At 36.6% G+C, this 21956-nt stretch overlaps 2 protein-coding genes across 2 annotated transcripts; both read left to right on the top strand.

The window, feature by feature from the left end:
• The first annotated feature begins 7553 nt into the window (after positions 1-7553).
• Positions 7554-9314, top strand: LOC120283582 (40S ribosomal protein S27-2). Its single transcript, XM_039290290.1, has 4 exons — positions 7554-7672; positions 8587-8688; positions 8776-8804; positions 8912-9314. Exons 1-4 carry the CDS (start codon positions 7670-7672, stop codon positions 9036-9038), a joined length of 261 nt encoding a protein of 86 aa, XP_039146224.1. The 5' UTR covers positions 7554-7669; the 3' UTR covers positions 9039-9314.
• A 2168-nt stretch (positions 9315-11482) lies between these two features.
• On the top strand, positions 11483-13198 carry LOC120283892 (nudix hydrolase 13, mitochondrial-like). The gene is made up of 5 exons (XM_039290690.1): positions 11483-12023; positions 12122-12236; positions 12334-12417; positions 12556-12705; positions 12887-13198. The coding sequence occupies exons 1-5, from the start codon at positions 11950-11952 to the stop codon at positions 13061-13063; spliced, it is 600 nt and encodes a 199-aa protein (XP_039146624.1). The 5' UTR covers positions 11483-11949; the 3' UTR covers positions 13064-13198.
• The last annotated feature ends 8758 nt before the right edge of the window (positions 13199-21956 follow it).

The raw sequence follows: 21956 nt of genomic DNA on the forward strand, positions 1-21956 counted from the left end.
ACAAAAATAATACGATCAATCCATCATATAAATATTTGTTCATGTAAATAATACTAAAATAATAACCAGAATTCTTTTACAACTACCCCCTTCGAGTTTTCATGTTTTGAAAATAATACATAATTGCATCGTTGCTAACACCATCAAATACATCTTTTTCAATATATGTTATCAAACAATCACTCAACCACTGATCACTCATTTTATTTCTCAAATCACTTTTAATTAACTTCATTGCAGAAAAAGCACGCTCCGCAGTTGCTGTAGCCACAGGTAAAATTAATGCCAACTTCAATAGCAAATACACCAAAGGATAAATGTAATGTTTCTTGGTCTCCACCATCTTTTGTGAAGGCTCTCCAAGGCCATTTAAATTAACAAACCTTTCATCTTCATGTACATCCATAATATATTTTCCAAGTTGATTTTTGAGAACTATAAGCTCAACAAAAGAAAACTCACATATATAAAATTTAGCCATCTTTAGCAACCTTTCTTTATCAAATGCACTAAATGAGTTTCTTGGACTAAAGCAAGCCACTCAAAGTAGCAATTCAGTGTTTACTTCATTAAAACGATTGTTGAGCTCTTAAAGTTGCATATCAATAACAACATAAAATAGATCAACTTGATAATGGTGTAAGTTGCTAATTTGTGAGACATTACGACGTTTTCCTTTAATATATGCATCTTCCATATCTTGCATTTGAATGTTGATCTTATTGCAAAACAAATAAATATCATTCATCAAATCTCTCCATCCATCACCTCTCATTTTTTGTAATCTTTTCTTTGCAGTTTTAACAAGTAACATAGCATTTACAATGTCTTGGTCCTTTCTCTGCAAAGCAAAATTCAGCTCATTTGTAATCCCCAAGATTGCTCATTTGAAGGTAAGCTCTTCTAACTTCATCTCGGTCATTTGGATGGTAAATTTCAATTCCCGGTCGTTCCCCAGGATCAACTGGAAAAGCATTCAAATCAACCCCTTTGTCCTTAATTGAAGAAGTTTGTGCTTTCATACTAGAGTGTTCTTATAAAATCTATTTTCTTCAATAAGAGGTTGCTCATTTGCCATGTCAGAGATTGGGAAATTGAAGAAGCATTAGATCCGACTGTAGCCGGAGCTTGCTTTTTGTAATATCTCAACATAGTTCACTGTTAACACAAATATAAATTTAAATCTAAATTATGAACCTATGAGTAGATGCATATTTCATTAATATAATGAACAAATAAATTATAATCCTATGAATTATGTGTTCATTAATCAATCAATAAATTCAATAATATCATGATCTAGGGCAACACACTACACAACAATTATGAAATTCATTAATCAAAAAATTTAAACAAATAACAATTATGATTTATGAAATTTATTGATCTAAACATATAAATTTACATTAAAGAAAGGGCAACACAACTACACAAGCATGTTCAAAGCAATTTCCAACTTTCTCAAAGGTTGGTTCAAAGCAATAAATATAATAAAAAAATACAAAATCAAAGATAATCAGACGATTCAGGTTTTAGGGATATCATAAATAATGATGTTCAGTCATTGTCGCATAGTCACAATTATAAAAAATTCCAACCACAAACACAAGATCAAAGAAATTCAAGTCCATGGTCCATAGACCATGGATGATGGATATCAAGTACCAACCTGCATAAGACTCAAGTCCACTCCTTGGAGGCTTGGATAAGTTGGATCTTGGACCTTGGTCACTTGGTGGTGAGCTTATGCCTTATAGATGAAAATTGAGAAGAAAGATGTTAGATGCGGCAGATGCCAATTGTTTGGAAAATAGAGGTGCTGGTGGTTAAAACTAGGGCATACTAATTACTAAGCTTTTGAGAGAGTAAAAAAGGTTTGAAAAAATAATAAAAAATAATAAAATCATTAAAATACTCACTTAAAAATTAAAATGGGGTCCAAACCGAATTATTATCGGTCTAATTGATGCCATATATGATATATACATATATATATTAATATATAAGATAATTTTTTTTAAAAAAAAGTGGGGTCCATGGACCCCACTTCTCTTGATGTAGATCCGCCTATGCCTCTATCATAGCCTACTACTGCCAATGGGGATGACTCATAGCCTCACGACAAGATTACGGGTCGAAATGGGAGTGAATAGAAAGTGCATACCGGGCAGGAGGACGGCGAATATGGTCTAGGTATTGACAGGAGGCATTAGGAGCATCTTCAGGAGAGGATGAGCCGATGGGGAGAGGAGACGAATCACCAGAACCATCAATACACCCAAAGGATGGAGGAATAGAAGAATTTTCAGTGGAAACTGTGGGAGGGAGCACTAAATTAGCAATGATGGTGGAATCTGGGGTAATTACTAAAGGTAGGGAAGAGGACGCACTGAAGGAAGACTGAAAAAAAAAAAGATTTGGAGAAGATGAAGAAAAGTAGGGTGTGTCTTCAAGAAAGGTTATATGACGGGAAATACGAAGAAGATGAGATAGAGGATTATAGCATTGATAGCCCTTGTGTTCAGAGCTATAGCCTAGAAAAATGCACATGGCGGAACGAGGAGAGAGTTTGGTTCGCTCAACAACGGGCAAAAGCACAAAACAAGTACAACCAAAAATGCGAATATGACCATAAAAGAGAGATTGAGAGTAAAGACGCTCATAAAGAGTGACACTAGAAAGAGTGGTGGAAGGAGTTCTATTGATGAGATAGACGGAGTTAAGAATAGCCTCAGCTAGGGGTGTCAAACGGGCCGTGTCGGCCCGGGCCCGGCACGAGTTGGGCCGTGCTTGGCCCAAGCACGGTGCTACAGTATCGTGCTCGAGCCAGGCACGGCCCAAACCCCGGGCCGTGCTGGGCTAGGGGTTTACGGCCCTCGGCCCGGTTCGGGCCAACATGGCTCGGCACGCTAAATGTAAGTTTTTTTAATTTTTCAAGATATTTTTTTTTGTTTTTTTAGTCAATAAGGCTTTTTATATTTTTTTGAATTTTAGGATATTTTTTTATATTTTTTTTAGTAATTTTTAGGGTATTTTTTTTATATTTTTGGGGTTTAAAAATAAAAAAATAAAAAAATATAATATAACTGGGCCGGGCCACGCGTCGTCCCGACCTGGTGGTTGGCGGGCGTGCGGCCCAAGCACGCATAGTGCATGGGCCGTTAGGGCCCAGTCGGGCCGCCCGCTTTGACACCCCCTAGCCTCGACTCTAAAAATATTTGAGGGACAACAGAGGAAAAGAGAAAGGAACGAGCAGTATCCAAGATATGACGATGCTTGCGCTTAGCTATAGGGGGGCACGGGCCGAGATTTGGCCCGACCAAGCAAAACCTACATGGTCAGCTGCCCTGAAGGGCCGGGCCAAAAAATCGTAACCGGCTCCTACTGCAACGGGCCCAGTTATGGTTCAAGGTATTTTAAACTCGTGACCCGGCGGGTTAATCCGGGTTGGTTTTAAAAAAAAAGTAACATTCAAAAACCTATTAAAAAAGTTACCTGTGGGATTCAAACCATGATCTCATGGTGGAAGCCCAAAACCAAACCATTTAATCTACAATACCACTTATGATAATTGTAAGGAAAAAGTTTATATATATACTAATTGTAGAATATCGATTTTCCGTATCTCCATTTCATTCAGAGTATCAATATAAATATGAATTTCAATATTTTTCAATAGTATCTAAATAATGAAATCTCGCACTATATTTTTTGATTAATTATAAAATATACTTCAATATTTTATGTTCAGAAATTTTAAAGCTAATAATGTTTTTTTAATGACAATATTATTAGTACAATAATAACAAACCTTTAGAATTTGAAAGTAAAGTTAAGGGTAAGAACACAATTTAATTGTAATAAATAGATAAGATGGTAACTTTGATCTAAAAAAAGTGAACTTTATTAGTTTTAATTTCTCTCATTTAAGAAAATATATCGATAACTTAATTCAATAGATATATAAATTATATGCAAGTCTTTTATTTTTCAAATCATTTTGTCTTTTCTTAAATTTTTAAAATTGTTAGATTTTTTTAATTTTTTTTTATTTTTAATAATATAATTAAAAATTAGCTTTGTGTTTTTTTTTATTTATTTATTTTTAAGACAATACACAAAACAACCATAGGTTATGTGGTTGATGTGTTGTTGGTTTTGATGCAAGTCCATGGTTGATTCCCTTCTGCTAATAAAAAGCTTTAAATATAGTTTAATAATAAAATATTATTAAAAAAAATAATAAAAACCACCGGGTCAGACAAGCTTGGCCCGGACCCAGTGGATTTTGGGCCAGACGGGTTGAGCCCGGTTCATCTGAATGATAAACCGAACCCAGTGGGTTTACCGAGTCAACCCGCCCAACGGGTTTCTCCTGTAGTACGGGCCTGGTATGGGTCCTGTGTTTGGTGAACCAGACCCGTCGGGTCGAGCAATTGGGCCCGGTTAATCGGCCCGTGCCAGCCTCTACGCTCAACAACACTATTTTGAGCAGGTGTATAAGGACATAATTGCTGAGCTAGAGTGTCATAAGTAGAGAGTAACTCTTGAAAGAATGTAGAGAGATACTCACGTGCCCCACCAGAACGAAAGACCTAATGTATTTGCCGAACTGAATATGTACAATTTGTGCAAATTAAGAATAAATGACAGAGACTTCATATCGAGAGAGCAGCAGGTAAAGCCAAGTATGACGGGAGAAATCATCACTAAAGATGATATAGTAGGAGAAACCGCCAAGAGATGAGAATGGGGCTGGTCTACAAACATCAAAGTGAACAAAGGTCAAAAGGAGAGTCTGAAAAAGATTTACATGATGAGAAGGGAAGAGTTGCGTGTTTAGCTAGCTGACAACCCATACATGGATGTAATGAAGTAGTTGAAATAGAACCAAGTCTACCTGAAGTAGTTAAGAGTTTTAGGTGAGCACTAGACAGGTGACTGAGATATTGATGCCAATGATCAAGAGAACACACAAATGCAACAATTGCAGAAGGTTGAGGAGCGGGAAGATGAAGATGGTTTAAGTGATAAAGTCCGCCAATCCTATGCCCGGTCCCAATCCTCTAGCATATAAGATGATCCTGCACAGAACAAGCAAAAAAAGAAAATGTGACTGTGAGACCATGATCAATGAGCTGGCTAACCGAGATAAGATTTAGAGCTACACCAGGATACAATCGGGCTGGTGATAACATGAATGCTTCCATCATTACTGTGAACAATGGAAAGATGTGGAGGGGTAGAGATAGAAACTAGGCTAAAGGTATTTACAGTTATATAATGAGTGACACCAGAGTTTCAAATCCAGGAGGAGGAAGAAGACATACCAGAGACAGCAGACATAACAGAAGAAGACATATCAGAGACAATAGATGTAATTGAGGAAGTACTAGATTGCATGGCACGATGCATGGCATGTATTTACTTGGTAAGCTAAGCAACCTGAGAGACTAGGTCAACAGGAAAATCAGGAGTCAAGATTGAAGCAGCATGAGAGGACGGAGAAATAATAGAAGAAGAAGATAGAGGGTGAGACTACTACTCTTGCTATTATTGAAGCTTAGGATACTGACGTTTCATATATCCAATACGCTTGCGGTAACGACATATGCCAAAAGATCCTGGAGAAGATGAAAAGAAGGTCATGGTTTTTTTTAATCATCACTGTAGTATCAATATAGGTATTATTGTAGGTGACACTGTGTGATGCCACTATAGATGACACTGTGCAAGGTACTGTAACAATCACTGTAGATGTCAATGTGTACTGGCACTGTATATCACTGTGAGCCAAAAGAGAAATTCGTCTTGGGACTTGAATGTCAGAGAATATATATTATAATAATAATGATGATGATGAGCAAATTGCGGATCTAGTCTCTTGCATTGCATAAAATCATGATAATGGGAAGAAATTTGAGGATTTGGTCTGATGGAGAAGGAGAAAGCTGGTTGGTGGGTTTGGAGGGTATGGATGTGGGGATAGCCGGCGGCAAAGAAAAAAAGAAGGATGTGGGTTTGGAGGGGATGGATTTAGGGATGGGCTCGGCAAGATGGTTGACAACAGTTAACAAGGAGCTGATCGGCGATTGCAAAGATCGTGGGTTTGGATGTGGCGATGTTTGGAGGGAAGAAAGATGACGGTAACAATGATCTGGGTGGCGGCAACGTTGGGGCGACACGCCAAGGTAGGAGGCGGCAACTGAGGAGGAAGGGCTGAGTTCGTTGGCGGGCGAGAGAGTTGTGAAGCTTCAACTTCGGTGAACAAAAGATAGATCCAGCAAAGAAAGACGAAACCGGTGAAAGGTGGACAAATCCGACGAACAAATATAAATCCGGCTAGATGAAAGGATAGCCGGAGTTTATCGAAAAGAAATCACCGGGAAAAAAAAAACCTTCTCTAATGCCATGTAAGGAAATGTGAGAGAAGAAGCATGACTCTCATTAGGGTAACAACCCAATAAATAGATACATGCATATGTAAGAATATGTATGAATAGGAAGACATAAGGTATATATACATATACATTATATATAAAGGTATATTCGTCTAACATCTTACACCAACTCTTCATTACAAAGATGATACTTCCACACACATTTAAAAACAACCAAGATGCACAAAGAATGGAATTGAATTTGCTTAAAAAATTATAATACCAAAGATAATTACATATTCCCCCCTCCCTTAGGCGCTTTTTAGAAATTTTACTCTGATTATTAAATTCAACCTTTTGTTTTTTTTTTCACCTTTGGTGCTAATGGAAGTTGTTAAGTTTAGTAGTTTTTATTTCATTTAATCCAAATGTTACTAGTTTGGTTTTGTTTGTTCTCGTTTTTTTTTCTGCTTCAATTTGTTTAGGTGGTTTGTCTTGCCTTTGTATCTTTGTCGGATTGCCTTTAATTCAATAAAATTCAGCTACTAAGTAGCTCCTTTCTTCAATAAAAAAAAGTTGATTGAAAATTTTTAGAATTTAAAAATATTAGCACGATCATAGATAAATAATCCTTTTTTAATAATTATTTTTTAAAAATTTTATTTTATTTTTAGTTTTTTATCTCTCAATACAGAGTCACCTAACTATCTTTAATGGTTTTGAGTGACTCATACTTTTTGGTTTAGTATCTCTAATTCTATTCTATCCCATTGCATTTATACATATTTTCTATCTTCTAATATATCTTGGGATATTTATTAAAAAAATTTAAAAATATTTTATATGATAAAATACATATAATAAAAGTGTGCTTAGGATGATTAATCATGTATTGTTACAATAAATAAATAAATAAATAAAACACCTATAATTACATCAACTAAATTTTATATTTTATATAATTTATTGTTAAAAATATTTATCTGATTCGAGCCATAATGTTGAGTAATAAATGGAATATAATTAATTAAAATAAATATTCTGAACTCCAGAAAAATTATACGCAGGAGAGGATTTTTCATTTACATAAATAAGTGGATAATTACAATGGTCTAGTCAACGGCTCAGATCACTCAATCTTGGATCCTACGGTTATTATTCTTCGTCATGTTGTTCATATAACTCTTCGCTAGGGTTTTGAGAACTCTCTTGCTGCCGCTGCTCTTGTTCTCGGATCCCAACCTCCGCCATTGTTAGGGTTTTCACGCGCTCTCAGGGCTTCTCCAAAGATGGTGAGTTCTCTCTCTCTCTCTCTCTCTCTCTCTCTCTCTCTCTCTCTCTCTCTCTCTCTCTCTCTCTCTCTCTCTCTCCATAGCTTGGTGACTGCGTTAAATATCTTCATTGAGAGCATGAATGGTTGTTGATGCAAATGATCGGGTCTTAGGGTAACTTGATGTAAAAGTTGATAATTATTTGATAATTATTTGACAGTATTAGATGTTCTAATATTGGATTGTAGATTTCATTTGAGGATATGTTTTAATACAATTTATTGATTTTTATTTTTCCAGTTGTTGAATATCTTTGTTTGAGTACTAATGGTTGCTGATGCTAAGGATGATGTGTTAGAGTTTAGGATTAAGTGATTTTCATGTTAATTTGAAAAGTTATTTAATATTGGGGCACTTTAGATCATGGATTTCATTTATGGAGATGTTTTTTATGCAATTTATGGCCTTTTACTTGTTAAATGTCTTCATTTAAGTAGCAATGGTTGCTGATTCTTCTGATCATGTGTCAGTTCAGGATGAAGTATCTTGCCCTAAATTTGGATAATCCTTTATTCTTGTAGTGGTTTTTAATGTTTGATCATAGACTTCATTTGTAGCCTCTCTTATCTGTTTAGGATTGGGTGTTAATGGTTGTCGGTTTGCTTGTGATCATATGTAGGTTCTACATTGAGTAATTGATTTTAGATTGTGATAATTATTTAGTAATATGACACCTTTTTGGTTTTCGATCACATATTTAATTTTGGGGAGATAGTTTTTGTGGGATTAGTGTAAATTTTAAGTTGATCGCCAATGCATGGCATACAAGTTCTTATTTTAATGATATGTCGGTTCTCCTGGGTTTTGATTTAAAATTGTGGTCTTTGGTATTGATGAACAAGTTTTTTTTTTAAATTATTATTCTTAATGTATAGGTGCTTCCTAATGATATTGATCTGCTTAACCCTCCGGCTGAGCTTGAGAAGCGGAGGCACAAGCTCAAGAGGCTTGTGCAATCCCCCAATTCATTCTTCATGGTAATGCACTCCTTTGCTCATCTCATGTCTTTAATTTAACAGTTTTATTTCATTTTTTACTTATTTTCATTTGCTTTGATGATGTAGGATGTCAAATGCCAAGGATGCTTCAACATGTAAAACCTTTCACCTTTCACCTTTCCCTCTTTGAAACTTGTTTCAAATATAGTAATAGTAGATAATTTATGATAGTTTTTTTATACTATTCTTGATTTTTTTGCAGTACCACTGTCTTTAGCCACTCTCAGACTGTGGTAGTCTGTGGCAACTGCCAAACAGTTCTCTGCCAGCCGACCGGAGGCCGTGCCAGGCTCACGGAGGGTTGTTCTTTCCGGAGAAAGGGTGATTGAACATGATGTGCTTTCACCCATTCCTCTTTCTTAATATTGCTTAACGGATATGGAAATGAGACAACATAAGTTCTTGGGCTTTAGATGTTGTTTATTGCCGTTGGGTTAGGTTCACATCTTTAGTTGTAGTTTCTTTTTTGGCAGTTCTCTTTGATGTGGAATGGTGTTTTTCAAGTTTATGTTCTCAGTTATTTATGTTGTGTGAGGAAACACTCTGGTTCTGCTTGGAACAATTCAACCTAATTGCATTTACATTGAGAAACTTCTTTTTCCTCAGCTTGCAATTGTAACATTATTGTGGTTTGCGGCATCAATTATAATCTCATTAGACTGTTGTGGTTACTCGATAAATTCATTCCTTAATATATTGATAGATCTACAAGGACTCTTAGCTAGGAATTTTGTCATTTGATATTATTATTTGTGTCGAGTTTTGTTTTATTTCATTATATTAAAGTGTCACTCAAACAGCAGTGAATGCTTTGAACTCATTATTGCTATTACTTGTAATAAGCCAGAAGGTTATTCTTGATTTTTAGCTGATTGTGTTTTTTTCTTTTTTGAGCATGTAATTGTATGCATTTGTTTGGAGCAATGTACCATCAACAGCAATTGATAACTCTGATGGTTTTATGTCATAAAGTTATCTTATTGTGTGGTGTCTGGTTATTTCTTGAATTAAATTAATAGCTTGTTCCATTGTGTTGTCCTGCATGAGTTTTTTGTTTTTGTGTTTGTTAATTTTGGTTTAATATTAAGCCTTATGTGAACTTTGGAAGAACACAATTAGATGTTTGACGAAATTGAGTTTAAGAATTATAGATGAGAGTATTTGATATATATCTCACAATTTTTTTTATGTCAATCATAATATTCATGTTACGGAACTTTTTGAAGTGATGCGAAATTTTTTGAACAGGTTCATGTGTCCATGAATATTTAAAATTTTCATGATAAATGCATAAAATGCTTATTTATAATTGGCTATTATATTGTAATTTTTAATATTTTATAAAATTATTATATGTTTTATTGTTAGATCACCACCCCTAATGGGACCACAAACTCTCTCTCTCTCTCTCTCTCTATATATATATATATAACATAAATGTATATAATATCTAGATCACTCTTTTTTTATATGGTTCACTGTATTACTTACAAATAGATTTATGGCGCAGATTTATTTAGTTTCAATGATTGATGTGTTTATTTAATTAAATCTTAATTGACTAAAACATAAAACATTTTACTTATATGAAGTGATACGTGTATTATATATATATATATATATATAGGACGTGTCATCTGTGATGTGGCGCGCAAGTCATGATATATGCACGTGATTTCCAAGGTTGCTTGGCGCGTAAATCATGGGCCCATGCATGTATCATGCATGGTCTTGTTCGACTAACACATTTGTGGATATGTATAGGTTTCAAATCAGATATCTCTAGTAATATGTTGGATGGCCATCCAACAACATTGCCTCCCCTCTCTTCCCCCCTTGTCTTGTTCTTTAGTTTTTTCTCTAGATTCAAACCTCATCTATTGTTGCTGTTATTTTTTTTTTAAAATTTTTCATCATTTGTGAATGTCTTCCGTTTTTTTAGATTATAATTTCATCCATCATTGTTGTCACTTTTTCTTTTATTTTTTATCATTTGTGGACTTATGTAGATAATGTTTTTCTATAAAAAAAAATATTTATATAATTGTGGCACTAGTGCGGAAAGAATAACAGAGAACGCCAAATAGAAAAAGAAAAAAAAGGGATTTGTTTGACTAAAACAGGCATTTACATGTTGCTTTTAAGGCCAAAACAGCGTATACTATTTTTATAACAAGACAAACAAATAAACAAACGCCCTGCCCCATGAACAATGGTTAATATTTGAGGGAACGCCGCAGTTGTTGAACATATCATCCTACTGAATAATATAATCAAGTCCATACTAATCACTAAGCACACTTGCAGTTGCACAGGCATCCTTCAATTGGTGAAAGCTCTTCACTCAAATTATCTTCAAAGATGACAGCTCATCATAAGGCTAAACAACAACTAGCAATGGCAGTGATATTTGAAACTCAAATGATAAAAAAAAGGAAACAAAGAAAGAAACACAAATAAATAAATTAATAAATAATTACATGACTGACATGTTCACTTTAGCTTCAATTGTTCCTATCTGTCTGTATTTTCAGTATTATCCTTCTCTGCTTTTGATGTTAATCCCAAGTCTAATGGAGAAAGGCAACACTGATTGGGCATTGGATTGCATCATCTTAAGAAAAAAAAAATTAAGTTCTTTCTGTCTTATTGAATGTATCATACTGCATAGAAAACTCAGCAAATTACAGGAAGAAAAACAATCCAATTGAAGTAGAAATATATGTTATCTTAATATTTGATGTCTTTTCATCCTAGTCATGCATGGCTTAGTGATCATCTTCAGTCTCCTTTATGCATGACATTGCCTTGAAGATCCTAACTGTCATGCCATGCCCCATTCAATTGGAAGCTTCATGTGTGGCTTCAGGAGGCAAAGGATGATTCTTGTTCTTGCTGCAAAACCAATGCATTTAGTTTGATGTGATAAAATTAAATATAGTTTTATCTTATTGTCTTTCAATCTCATTACAATTACTGTTGAATTATTGGAGCAAACCTTCAATTATTTATCATAAGCTTCTGTCTCTTCTTGTGTTTTTTATGGTGGTTTTTTTTGTTTAAGAACAGGCTTTGCTTTGTCTATATAAGATGTGGTGTTTGGTTGGCTCTATAGGGGACACATTTGGGACCAGAGAATAAGATGTTATTTTAAGATCAAAGAGAGAAGCCTTTGAACTTCTTTTCTCTCTATTTTTGTTAATCTTTGTGTTGATTTGAAGTAGTGTTTATCACTGAATCATGTCGCCGGAGATGCACGCTCGAAAGGGACGACACCAGCAACGATATGAGAATAATTTTCGCCTTGTTTCAGGGTAACATGAATCATCTTTTGATCTTTATTCACAAACATTTTGTGTTATGTTTACACATCTTTTCTTTTCTGATCTTTTGTCATACAAAATTCAATCAGGTGTGTACCTTACAGAATAAAACCAAGTGCTCAGAATCAAAATGGTGATTCATTTGATTGGTTGGAAGTTCTCATGATTTCCTCAGCAAACAGAACTGATCTTGTTTTTCCCAAAGTCAGCAAACTCCTACAAAATATTTGTATATACTAGACAGAAAAAAAAGAAACAAAAAATCAGTACTCGATGCTAATAGACCATTTGACTGTTACAGGGAGGATGGGAGAACGATGAGACTCTTCACGAAGCGGCCGGTCGAGAAGCTTTAGAAGAAGCCGGTGTACGAGGAATGATTAGTGTATGTTATATATTAGTGTCAAAAGAGCTAAACTTGTAGTTTGATTCCCGAAAGGCTAATCATTATTAATCAATACATGTTGAATTGCTGCAATTGAAAGAGAATTATGGTATCACAGTATCACTAAATCTTGTGCAGGAAACATTATTAGGAGTTTGGGAATTCAGAAGCAAGAGATTTCAGAATAACTGCAGTATGGAAGGGTCTTGCAGAGGTTATATGTTTGCAATGGAGGTCACTGAGGAGCTTGATTCTTGGCCTGAACAAGATGAACACAAAAGAAGATGGGTTAGTGATCACTATATTTTCTGCAATCCATTTATGAGATGCAAATCAAATATATATTATCTATACTAGATTCAACCTTACAAACCAATTAATCAAGCTCCTATGAACTTTAAGTTTTTGGACTGAATAAAATACAGAGCATATATTTATTGATATGTTTACAAATCAAATGAGAAAACAGGTAACTGTGAGGGAGGCATTGCAGTTGTGCCGATACGAATGGATGCGCGAAGCACTGAGAGCATGCTTGAGAGTTCTTTCGGTCAAGTCTTCGATGTCTATGCCGATGATTTCAGAGATTTCGACGATGTTTCACCTGATGAAGCCTTCTAGTTCTGAACAAATGGTGGTTCTGTAACTGTAAGTACATTGTATGGATGGGTGGCTCTATAAATACATGAATTTGGAGTTTGGTTTTTGTTTTGTATCAGTGTTTCTGTAGTTTCATTTCTGTTCTAAGTCGAAGATACAAAACATGGTTTGTTTGAATTGGTAGAAACTTGTGGGGAAATGGTTTGAATGTTGGTCTGAATCTTTGGTCATTGTTCTAATAATTTTTTTTTTTTTTTAAGAACTTCTCCAACTAGAGAAGCTAAGTATTAAATAAAATCAGGGGCTGAAATACAAAGCTATAAACTGAAAACAAAAGAGAGAATTAAAAGCTAAAACCAAAAATACGAAAGGATTTCATGATCCAAAACGGAAGGTCTTTGCCAAACAGGAAAAGATTAAGCTGTTGATGAAGTAAACCATAGGTTGCGAGGCTGGCAGCTGGATATCCTTCAAAAGAAGGGATGATATGTATTCGGGGATGACCGCATGCATCAAGGAGGAACTTCAAATTGTTAACTTGATCTTCGAAACGCCAGGAAGCAATGTGGTCTGAGCAATTCAGGAGATGAGTGATAGCAGCGTGGTCACAAAGAATATGCTTCACCGGAATGTGGAGATCCAATGCGGCTTGAAGAGCTACTTCAACAGCAAGAATTGCGTCCAAATGAGTGTCTGATAAAGGTCTGGAGGAGCTACCTGCAATAGAGATCATATAGTTAGCATTTGAGAAAAAGAAACCAGTTGAACTTACCCCGATAGATTGATCAGATGTCGCGTGAGAGAACAGGAAGTAGTCATCCGCTGAGGAGAAATTGGCCAGCAAAAGATTTCTTCCCAACATCTTAGAATTACACCAAGAAAATTCCTCAACATGAGCAACAGCCCTGGCGAAAATGCTAGGGAAAATGGGACGAGAGTCCCTAAATATGTAATCACACCGGCAAACCCAGATAAACCAAGCACAGGCAGCAATGATTGCTAAGTTGTATCTGGAATGCCTGTGCTCGAGAACCCAATTACCAGAGGAAAAACTATCAGAGAAAGTAAAAGAAGAATTAAGCAGTCTGTTAACATGATCCCAGACTAACCGAATTCTATCACAATGATAAAACAAATGATCAATTGTCTCACGATGGAGACCACAAAATACACAAGGGTTATCGGGGCCAAGATGAATGCTGTGAAGGAAAGCAGAAGTAGATAACCTGCCTCTTAGACAAAGCCAAATAAAGTGTTTAATTTTGGGAGCAACAGGAATGCTCCAAACAATGTTCCAACCAGCCCAAGCAGAAGAACAATCAGGTTGCTTAATCAAAGTATGATAAACAGCTGAAGATAATTTGGTATTAGATGCATTAGAAACCCAAATCCAATGATTCTCTGAATTTTGATCAATAGTAATAGTAGACACATCTAAATTCTCAGCATTACTGCCGAAGATATGATTAAGATCATGCAAAGACCAATGATCAAAGGAAATGATGCCAGAAAGAGAAATCTCATTCAAATCAATATTCATATTAACATAAGTGGGCTTCAAAGCGATTGGAATCTCAAACAGCCAAGGATCCCAGAGAAAAGAGGTGTTCTGAGGATTAGCATTGTTAATTTTGCAATGATTTTTAATAACAGCTGCAGATTACATAATCCCCGAAAAAACCAAGAGCATTTGGCCGGAACAGAGTCATGCCAAAAATTAATTTTCCCATATTTATGAAGAAGAATGTCAACCCAGAGGCAGTCATGCTTGTTTAAATATTTGAAAATGTTTTTAGACATAAGAGAGTGCTTGGCAAGACAAATGTTTTTGATACCTAAGCCCCCCTCAGACTTACCTTCAATAAGAAAACTCCAACTCACATTATGGATGCCCTTTCCATTACCATTCCTAGACCAAAAGAATTTTCTCACAACTTTGGATAATTCAGTCAAGATTGAATCAGGGATGGGATAAGCAATAAGAGTGTAGACTGGAACTGCTAACATAACAGAATTAATCAGGATCTCTTTGGCAGCTGGGGATAAATGAAATTTGGACCACTTAGAAGCTAGACATGAAACTTTATCAATTAAGGGTTGAAAAGCAAGAGGAGAAAGTCGTTTAGGGGAAATGAAAACCCCAAGATACTTGAAAGGGAAAAAATCCTGGTTGAGATGTAAAATGCTACAAATTCGACTGATTATATGCTTGTTCATCCAAGAAGGGAAATAAATTTTGGATTTTGTGTAGTTGGGATGCTGACCAGAGTAATGGCTGTAAAGTTTTAAACAAGTGGAGATGTTTCTGGCAGCTTTCCTAGTAGCATGAGTAACAAGAATTAAGTCATCCGCATACATCAAATGGTTAAAATTATGAGTCAAAGAATTGTTGAAACTAGGGATGAGATTACGATGAAGGCTGAAATTGAGCATGGAAGTAAGAGTTTGGGACACAATGATAAACAGGTATGAAGATATGGGATCACCTTGACGCACTCCTCTAGAAGAACAGAACCACTGGGTTGGATTGCCATTAACCAGAAGAGAGAAAGAGCATGCTTTAAGACAAGAATCAATCCAAGATATCCAAAGGGGAGGAAAATTCATTTTCAAAAGAATGGTAAGAATTGCACTCCAATTAAGGGTATCATAAGCCTTCTCGATATCGATTTTAATAATCATCCTAGGGGGGCTATGAGTATCAGATTCAATCGAATGGGCAACCTCTTGCACAGCAATAATGTTATCAGAGGAGCAACGAGAAGACACAAAACCAACTTGCTCGAGACCAATGATGCTGGGTAAAATCTTTTTTAATCTATTGGCAAGCAGCTTTGAAAGAACTTTGAAACACACATTACATAAAGAAATAGGGCGAAAATCGGAAACCAGTTTAGGATTGTCTTTCTTAGGAATGAGAGCGACGAAAGTTTTGCCCCAAGAGGTAGGGATGAAAGAAGTTTTGAAAAAGAATTGAATAGCGATGAGTACCCACAATAGACCAATAAGCTTTGAAAAACTCCACATTAAAACCGTCTGGTCCAGGGGACTTACCTGAAGGAAGATCAAGCAAGGATTGATGGACTTCCTCTAAAGTAACATTTCGGATTAGGAATGCACTATCAGTGTCGGAGATTCTGGGAATATCAGGTGGAAGCTCGTCGAAATTGTTAGAAAGATTATCCGTAGGACTGCTCCAGAGATTTTTATAAAAATTTGTAAAAGCTTGCTCAACACCAATAGGATCCCTGAAAATATTGCCATTAGCATCTTCGATTTGAGAAATATGATTGGTATGAGAGCGGATTCGATGAATAGCATGAAAGAAACTGGTGTTTTTGTCTCCATCGGAGACCCAATTTAAACGAGCACGCTGAGCCCATTTAATGTTATTCTGGCGCTGAAGAGCAGAGAGTTTAGCATAAAGGCCTTTAAGAACCAGATGAGAGTTGGGGGCTAGATCAGAGATCTCAAGAGAGTTAATAACACTTTCAGTTTTGGAAATGGCGATGTCCAAATTACTAACTCCAGAGATACTCCAACGCTTAAGCCGAAATCTAGTACGAGAAAGAAAATGAGAGAACACATGCATAGGATTACCCCGAGGGTGGAAATCCCAAGCATCACGGATGCACGAATGGCAACCAATATAATCCAACCAAAAATTTTCAAATTTGAAAGAGCTCTTTTTGAAACCGGGAGAGAAACTAGCATTAAGAAAAAGCGGAGAATGATCAGAAAAGGAACGATTAAGATGAGAAAGAGTGTAATTTTTGAAAATGTCGTTCCACTCGAGATTAACCAGACAACGGTCAAGCCTGGCCCATCTACGAGCTGAACCAGCCTGGTTGTTACACCAGGTGAACGGGGATCCGACAAATTTAAGATCCAAAAGATTGTTACTGTCGATGAAATTGTTAAAAAATCTAGATTTGCGGCTATAGTAAGAAAAAAAGAGCCACCCGATGCTCGGGTTCTAGAGAGAATGGAATTAAAAATCTCCCGGAATGAGCCAAGGAAGCTTAAGATTAGAAAGTTTTTGAAAGCTCATACCAAAAGCCATTTTTTTGAGAAATACAGCGAGAAGAGTTATACACCACGGAAATGATGAAATTTTTGGAGAAACTGGAAGAAATGACGATATGAAGAGCACGACGAGAAACAGAAATGGGAGTAGCTCGACCGATGGCTGGATTCCAAAGGATAAAGATACCCCCCGAGAAACCGTCAGCGAGAACAGAAGCCCACTCCCAGTGCTTGGGGATCTTTTTACAGAGACGGTCAACACGATCCGAGTTAGCGCGAGTCTCAACAAGACAAACCATGACAGGCTTTAACTTTTTAATAATTCTGGCAAGACGAGAAGAAGTATTCCGATCTGAAATACCCCTGCAATTCCAACACAAGATTTTAGTTGTATTCATAATAAATATAAAAAATAATAGGACCGAAGAAACCTCCCTAAAGAAGAAGAGTGAAAGGATAAACAAAAAATCAAACTCCGGAGCTTCCGGTTTCAATTCTGCCTTTCTTCGGAGAAACTTCATCGGCATGAACACCTTTCCTGATGAGGGTTTCTCTTCTGACTCCGGCTTGATATTGAACTAGAGTCATGGAGTCATCAGGCTCAATCTCATCATCTGGCATTTCATCATCTTCATCGTCAGTGGAGCCCTCATCCGAAGCGCTATCTTCTTCCATTTCACTAGAATCAAGAGCAGAAGAGACAAGGGAGACGACAGAACCATGAGAAATATCAGAGGGATTAATATTAGGAGAGACTAAAGGAACGGACGATTTCAGGAAAGGGGAGGGGAATCGGGCTTAGAGATGGGCCTTGAATGAGTGGTAGGCAGGTTGGTTTCTCGGGGGGAGCGAAAGGGAACGATTTGATTGGTTAAGATGGGCGGTGGAGTGTTACGCAGGGAAGTGGAAGCAACGATTTGACATGGGGGGACAGACGAGTCGGTTGCTTGGGAAACAAGCGAAGATGAGGGCGTAATAGTTAAAGCTTTATCTTTTGCTGGCTCGATGTTCGCAAGGCTGAGATTAACGGTTGGATCAGCATCTAGGTTTTGAACGTTGAGATTCTTAACGGGATCAGGATGTGGGAAGTCGCGAGAGGAGTGGAAAGTGGATGACCGCCCGCGACCAGCAAATCGCGAGCCTCCACATAAGCTGTGCGAAACAGTGCCTCGGAACTCGACAGCTTCGCCTTCCACGCCGTCTGCAGTGCGAGAGGTCACGTGAGGAGCACGGGAGGTGCTTCCTCCGCGACCTCGAGCACGGCCACGCCGGCGAGAAACCAGAAACCATGGTCCGAAATCTGTTTCAATCTCATCTTCAGGTACAGGGACGAATATCGGGTCCGACTCGTCCATAATCTGGTCGACATCAATCGGATCCAGGACGGTCCTCTCTACCGGCACTCGAACAGAGCGAGTGGGCAAAGAGTTCCCTCCGGTTCCAGAAGAAGCCGCCCGCGAGCAGGACTTGCTGCCGTGTCCAATAAGCCCACAATTATAACAAAATGTTGGTAGCCTCTCGTACATCACTACTACAAACACTCTCTGGTGATCGTCACCGATCCAGAACCCACGACAGAGAGGTTTCGACAAGTCAATCTCTATACAAACACGAGCAAACTTGGATCTGGCCAATGAAGACGTAAGCTCATCAATCTTGACAAGGTTACCAAAATTGCAGGCAATGGACTCAAGAATATCTCCTTCCCAGCATTCGACCGGGAGGTTATGAAATTGAACCCAAATTGCCGCTGAGTTTAGTTTTGCGAAGCTTGGTTCAAAGAAAGGCTTCCAAGGGGACAGCTGAACAATGATCCCGTTAACAGACCAAGGTCCGTCAAGCAGGAGCTGTTGCATTACTTTCTCAGAAGGGCATCGAACGAGGAGGAAGCCGTTTGGAAGATCGGAGATGAAGATCTCTCCAAATTGATTCCACTGATTCAGAAGCGCCGTCCTAACCTGATCAAAAGGAGGAGATTTACCAAACAGTTTACCGTACAAGGCATACTGGAACCTCATCCGACCGCGATTAATGGCATCTTTGTCCAGCTTAACGAAATTGGAAGTGGAAACTTTCAACTTGTTGAGGAGTTGCTCATTGTGAAGAGGAGAGTTATCAGCGGATTGATTCAAGGAAGCTGTGATTTGGGACCAAGATTTTTTGAGGGGAGGATGAGGTTGGCCCCCGCTTGCCATGGCAAGAGGGGAAGCAGAGACTCCCAAACTTGGTTGATTGTTTTACTTCAAAGAGTTTGTTCAACTCAAATATTCAATAGAAGATTCAATTCAAGAACATTGTTCTAATAATTTGAGTGATAAACATAAAAACAGTGCTCCATTTTTGCAATTTGGAATGATATTTTTTAAAAAATATTTAGGGGAAATTACTTGTATTGCTCCCACGAGTTGTCATTGGCCGGTATAGTGTTTACACCGCTGCAAACTACACAATATATATATATATATATACCTCTGGGAAGGTTCATAGCAACGTCCCCAGAGTATAAAAAGAATGAGAGAGAAGAAGGCAGAGAGATTTTACTGTAGGCAAGTAGATAAACAGTATAGTGAGAGGTTACCAAATGCTTGTATCACCAACCAGACCGGTATTAAACATATGAACTTTTCTAGAGTTTAAAAAAAATGAGAGAGACAGAGAGATTTTACTGTAGGCAAATAAATAAACAGTGTAGTGAAAGGTTACTAAATGCTTGTAGCAGCAACCAGACTAGTATTAAGGTGTGCATTGGATTTATTTTACCTTAACTGTAGGTCTAGTAGAAATATAATTTAATGGTTGTGATTGATTAAATTACTATATATCTTTGGTTTAACTGTTCAGATCAAAATACTATACATCCCAATTTTAAACATAATGACATAAATTCAAAACTTGAAGACTGTTGAACTCCCATCCATACGCACAACACGTATCTCTTTGAAAAAAAAAAATGAGTTTTTATTTAAGTTTATCCATTTTCTCAAGGAAAAAAGACTTTCAGTGGGTAGCTTAGCGTATTTGTGCATTTCATGTACCATAGAGTTTAGCCGTTCTAGGATTATTTATTAAAAAAATTATAAATATCTTATCAATTTGTATTAAATAAAATTTGAACCACTGAAGATTGATTTAAGGAAGAAATTTTGAATTTAAATTTCAGTGTATATGAAAAACACGTGTTAGGAGATAGAAACTTTATCTCATCTTTAGGAACTTATGGTAAAAAAAAAAATCAACACTAATAATAATAATAATAATAATAATAATAATAATAGAACTGTTTGAAATTTGAATTAATGAGTCAAATAACTATAAACTTTATTTTTATGTCTTTATTATGATTTTTTTTATTGTATTTAGGTTTATAGGTATAGTTTTTTTTTATTTTAAGTCTTTATCATGTTATAAACTTTGAATATTTTTTTATTTTAAATTTATTTTTTAATTAAATATTAAAACTACAATCAGATAGATTTTTCACGTTTTAAACTTAGAAAAAAACTAAATTTTTTATAATAATTAAAAAATATGATATTATTTTTTATGTCACATAATAATAAGGCCAGCTGAATTTGTCAAATGGAGTTTGGGGCTCCAGGGACCCAAGGAGTAAGGACACAAGTAAATTCAGAAACGAAACCAAAGAGGGGCTAGCAGGGGTTTCAACCCCTTCTTGGCACTGCCAATCCCGTTATTTTGGCTGGAACCAACCACCTTGGATGTTATTTAATACGTCGTGATCTGTACAAGTTACATTGGATATATGATCCAACCACCAAATTTAAATTCAATTATGTTTGAAAATTGGAATTGGCGGGCTTGTGTTGTATGTGAGACTTGTGGGCCAACATGCTTATGTTTTATGGGCTAAGAAGGCAAGGCAGCTAGCAGATTTAAATTGAATTATGAGAAAAAAAATTGTATTGGTTTGCATCCTTGCAATTCTATACATTGGTTGGAGATAATAATGAGTATATTAGTATTTTTCTTCTTTTATTGGATCATGTATTGTTTCTTAATGTAAATGAGAATCAATGTATAAAATTTTTGGGTGAAAAACATAGAACATGATTGGTAATTACATTCTTGTGATACAACTACAATGAGTTTGATTAAGTGCCTAATGCTATTGGTAAGCAAATTGTCTTTCATGAAGGGTTCTCAACTGGTAATTGGCTGTCTCCGGACAATCCTGATTATGACTTGCGTGTTCAGTCCATAATTGGGGTTACTTCTTGGCTTATTTGGAAGACTCGGTGTAATCTTATTTTTCGTCAAGAAACTCTTGACTTTCAATCCATTCCTATCAGGGCAATTAATCATGTCAGGGAGTTCTCTCAATCTTCAACTTTTAATTCCAGCAAGCAACTCATACTAAGCAATTTCTCCTTCAATGATGGGCCTTATCTTTTTGTGGCTTCTATGAGTAATATGGAGGCCAATACTCATGGTGCTGGTTTTCATCTTACTATGGTTACTCTCAGTTTGTGTTTGCAGGGTACTGTAATAATTTTGCAGAAACAACTCTTGAAGCTGAATCCTTAGCTCTTTTGATTGCACTTGGCAGCCTCCATGCGTCTGATCTCCAAGTTAAAACAATCTTCATTGCTTGCCCTGAGCTCTTCAACATCATTAAACATGGCTGCGATCCTCAAGCTTGGCGATTGAACCCGTTAATTATCAGCATTAATGATTATCTTTCCAGCTTTGATCTCCCACGAGTTTGCATTATTCCGAAGGCCTGGATGAATGTTGCCAATGATCTGGCGATTCATGGAGTTAACTCCCATGCTCTCACTCTTTTCCATCAGGGTAAGGATCTTCCGCGCTGGCTCATGAAGCAAGTCCTCAAGTCTGGCTTTAGTTTGTAATTTTTCTTTATTTTGTTTTTGCTGTGTGTTTGTTTTTATTGT

Source organism: Dioscorea cayenensis, chromosome 19 (assembly GCF_009730915.1).
Source record: "Dioscorea cayenensis subsp. rotundata cultivar TDr96_F1 chromosome 19, TDr96_F1_v2_PseudoChromosome.rev07_lg8_w22 25.fasta, whole genome shotgun sequence".
Lineage (NCBI taxonomy): Eukaryota > Viridiplantae > Streptophyta > Magnoliopsida > Dioscoreales > Dioscoreaceae > Dioscorea > Dioscorea cayenensis.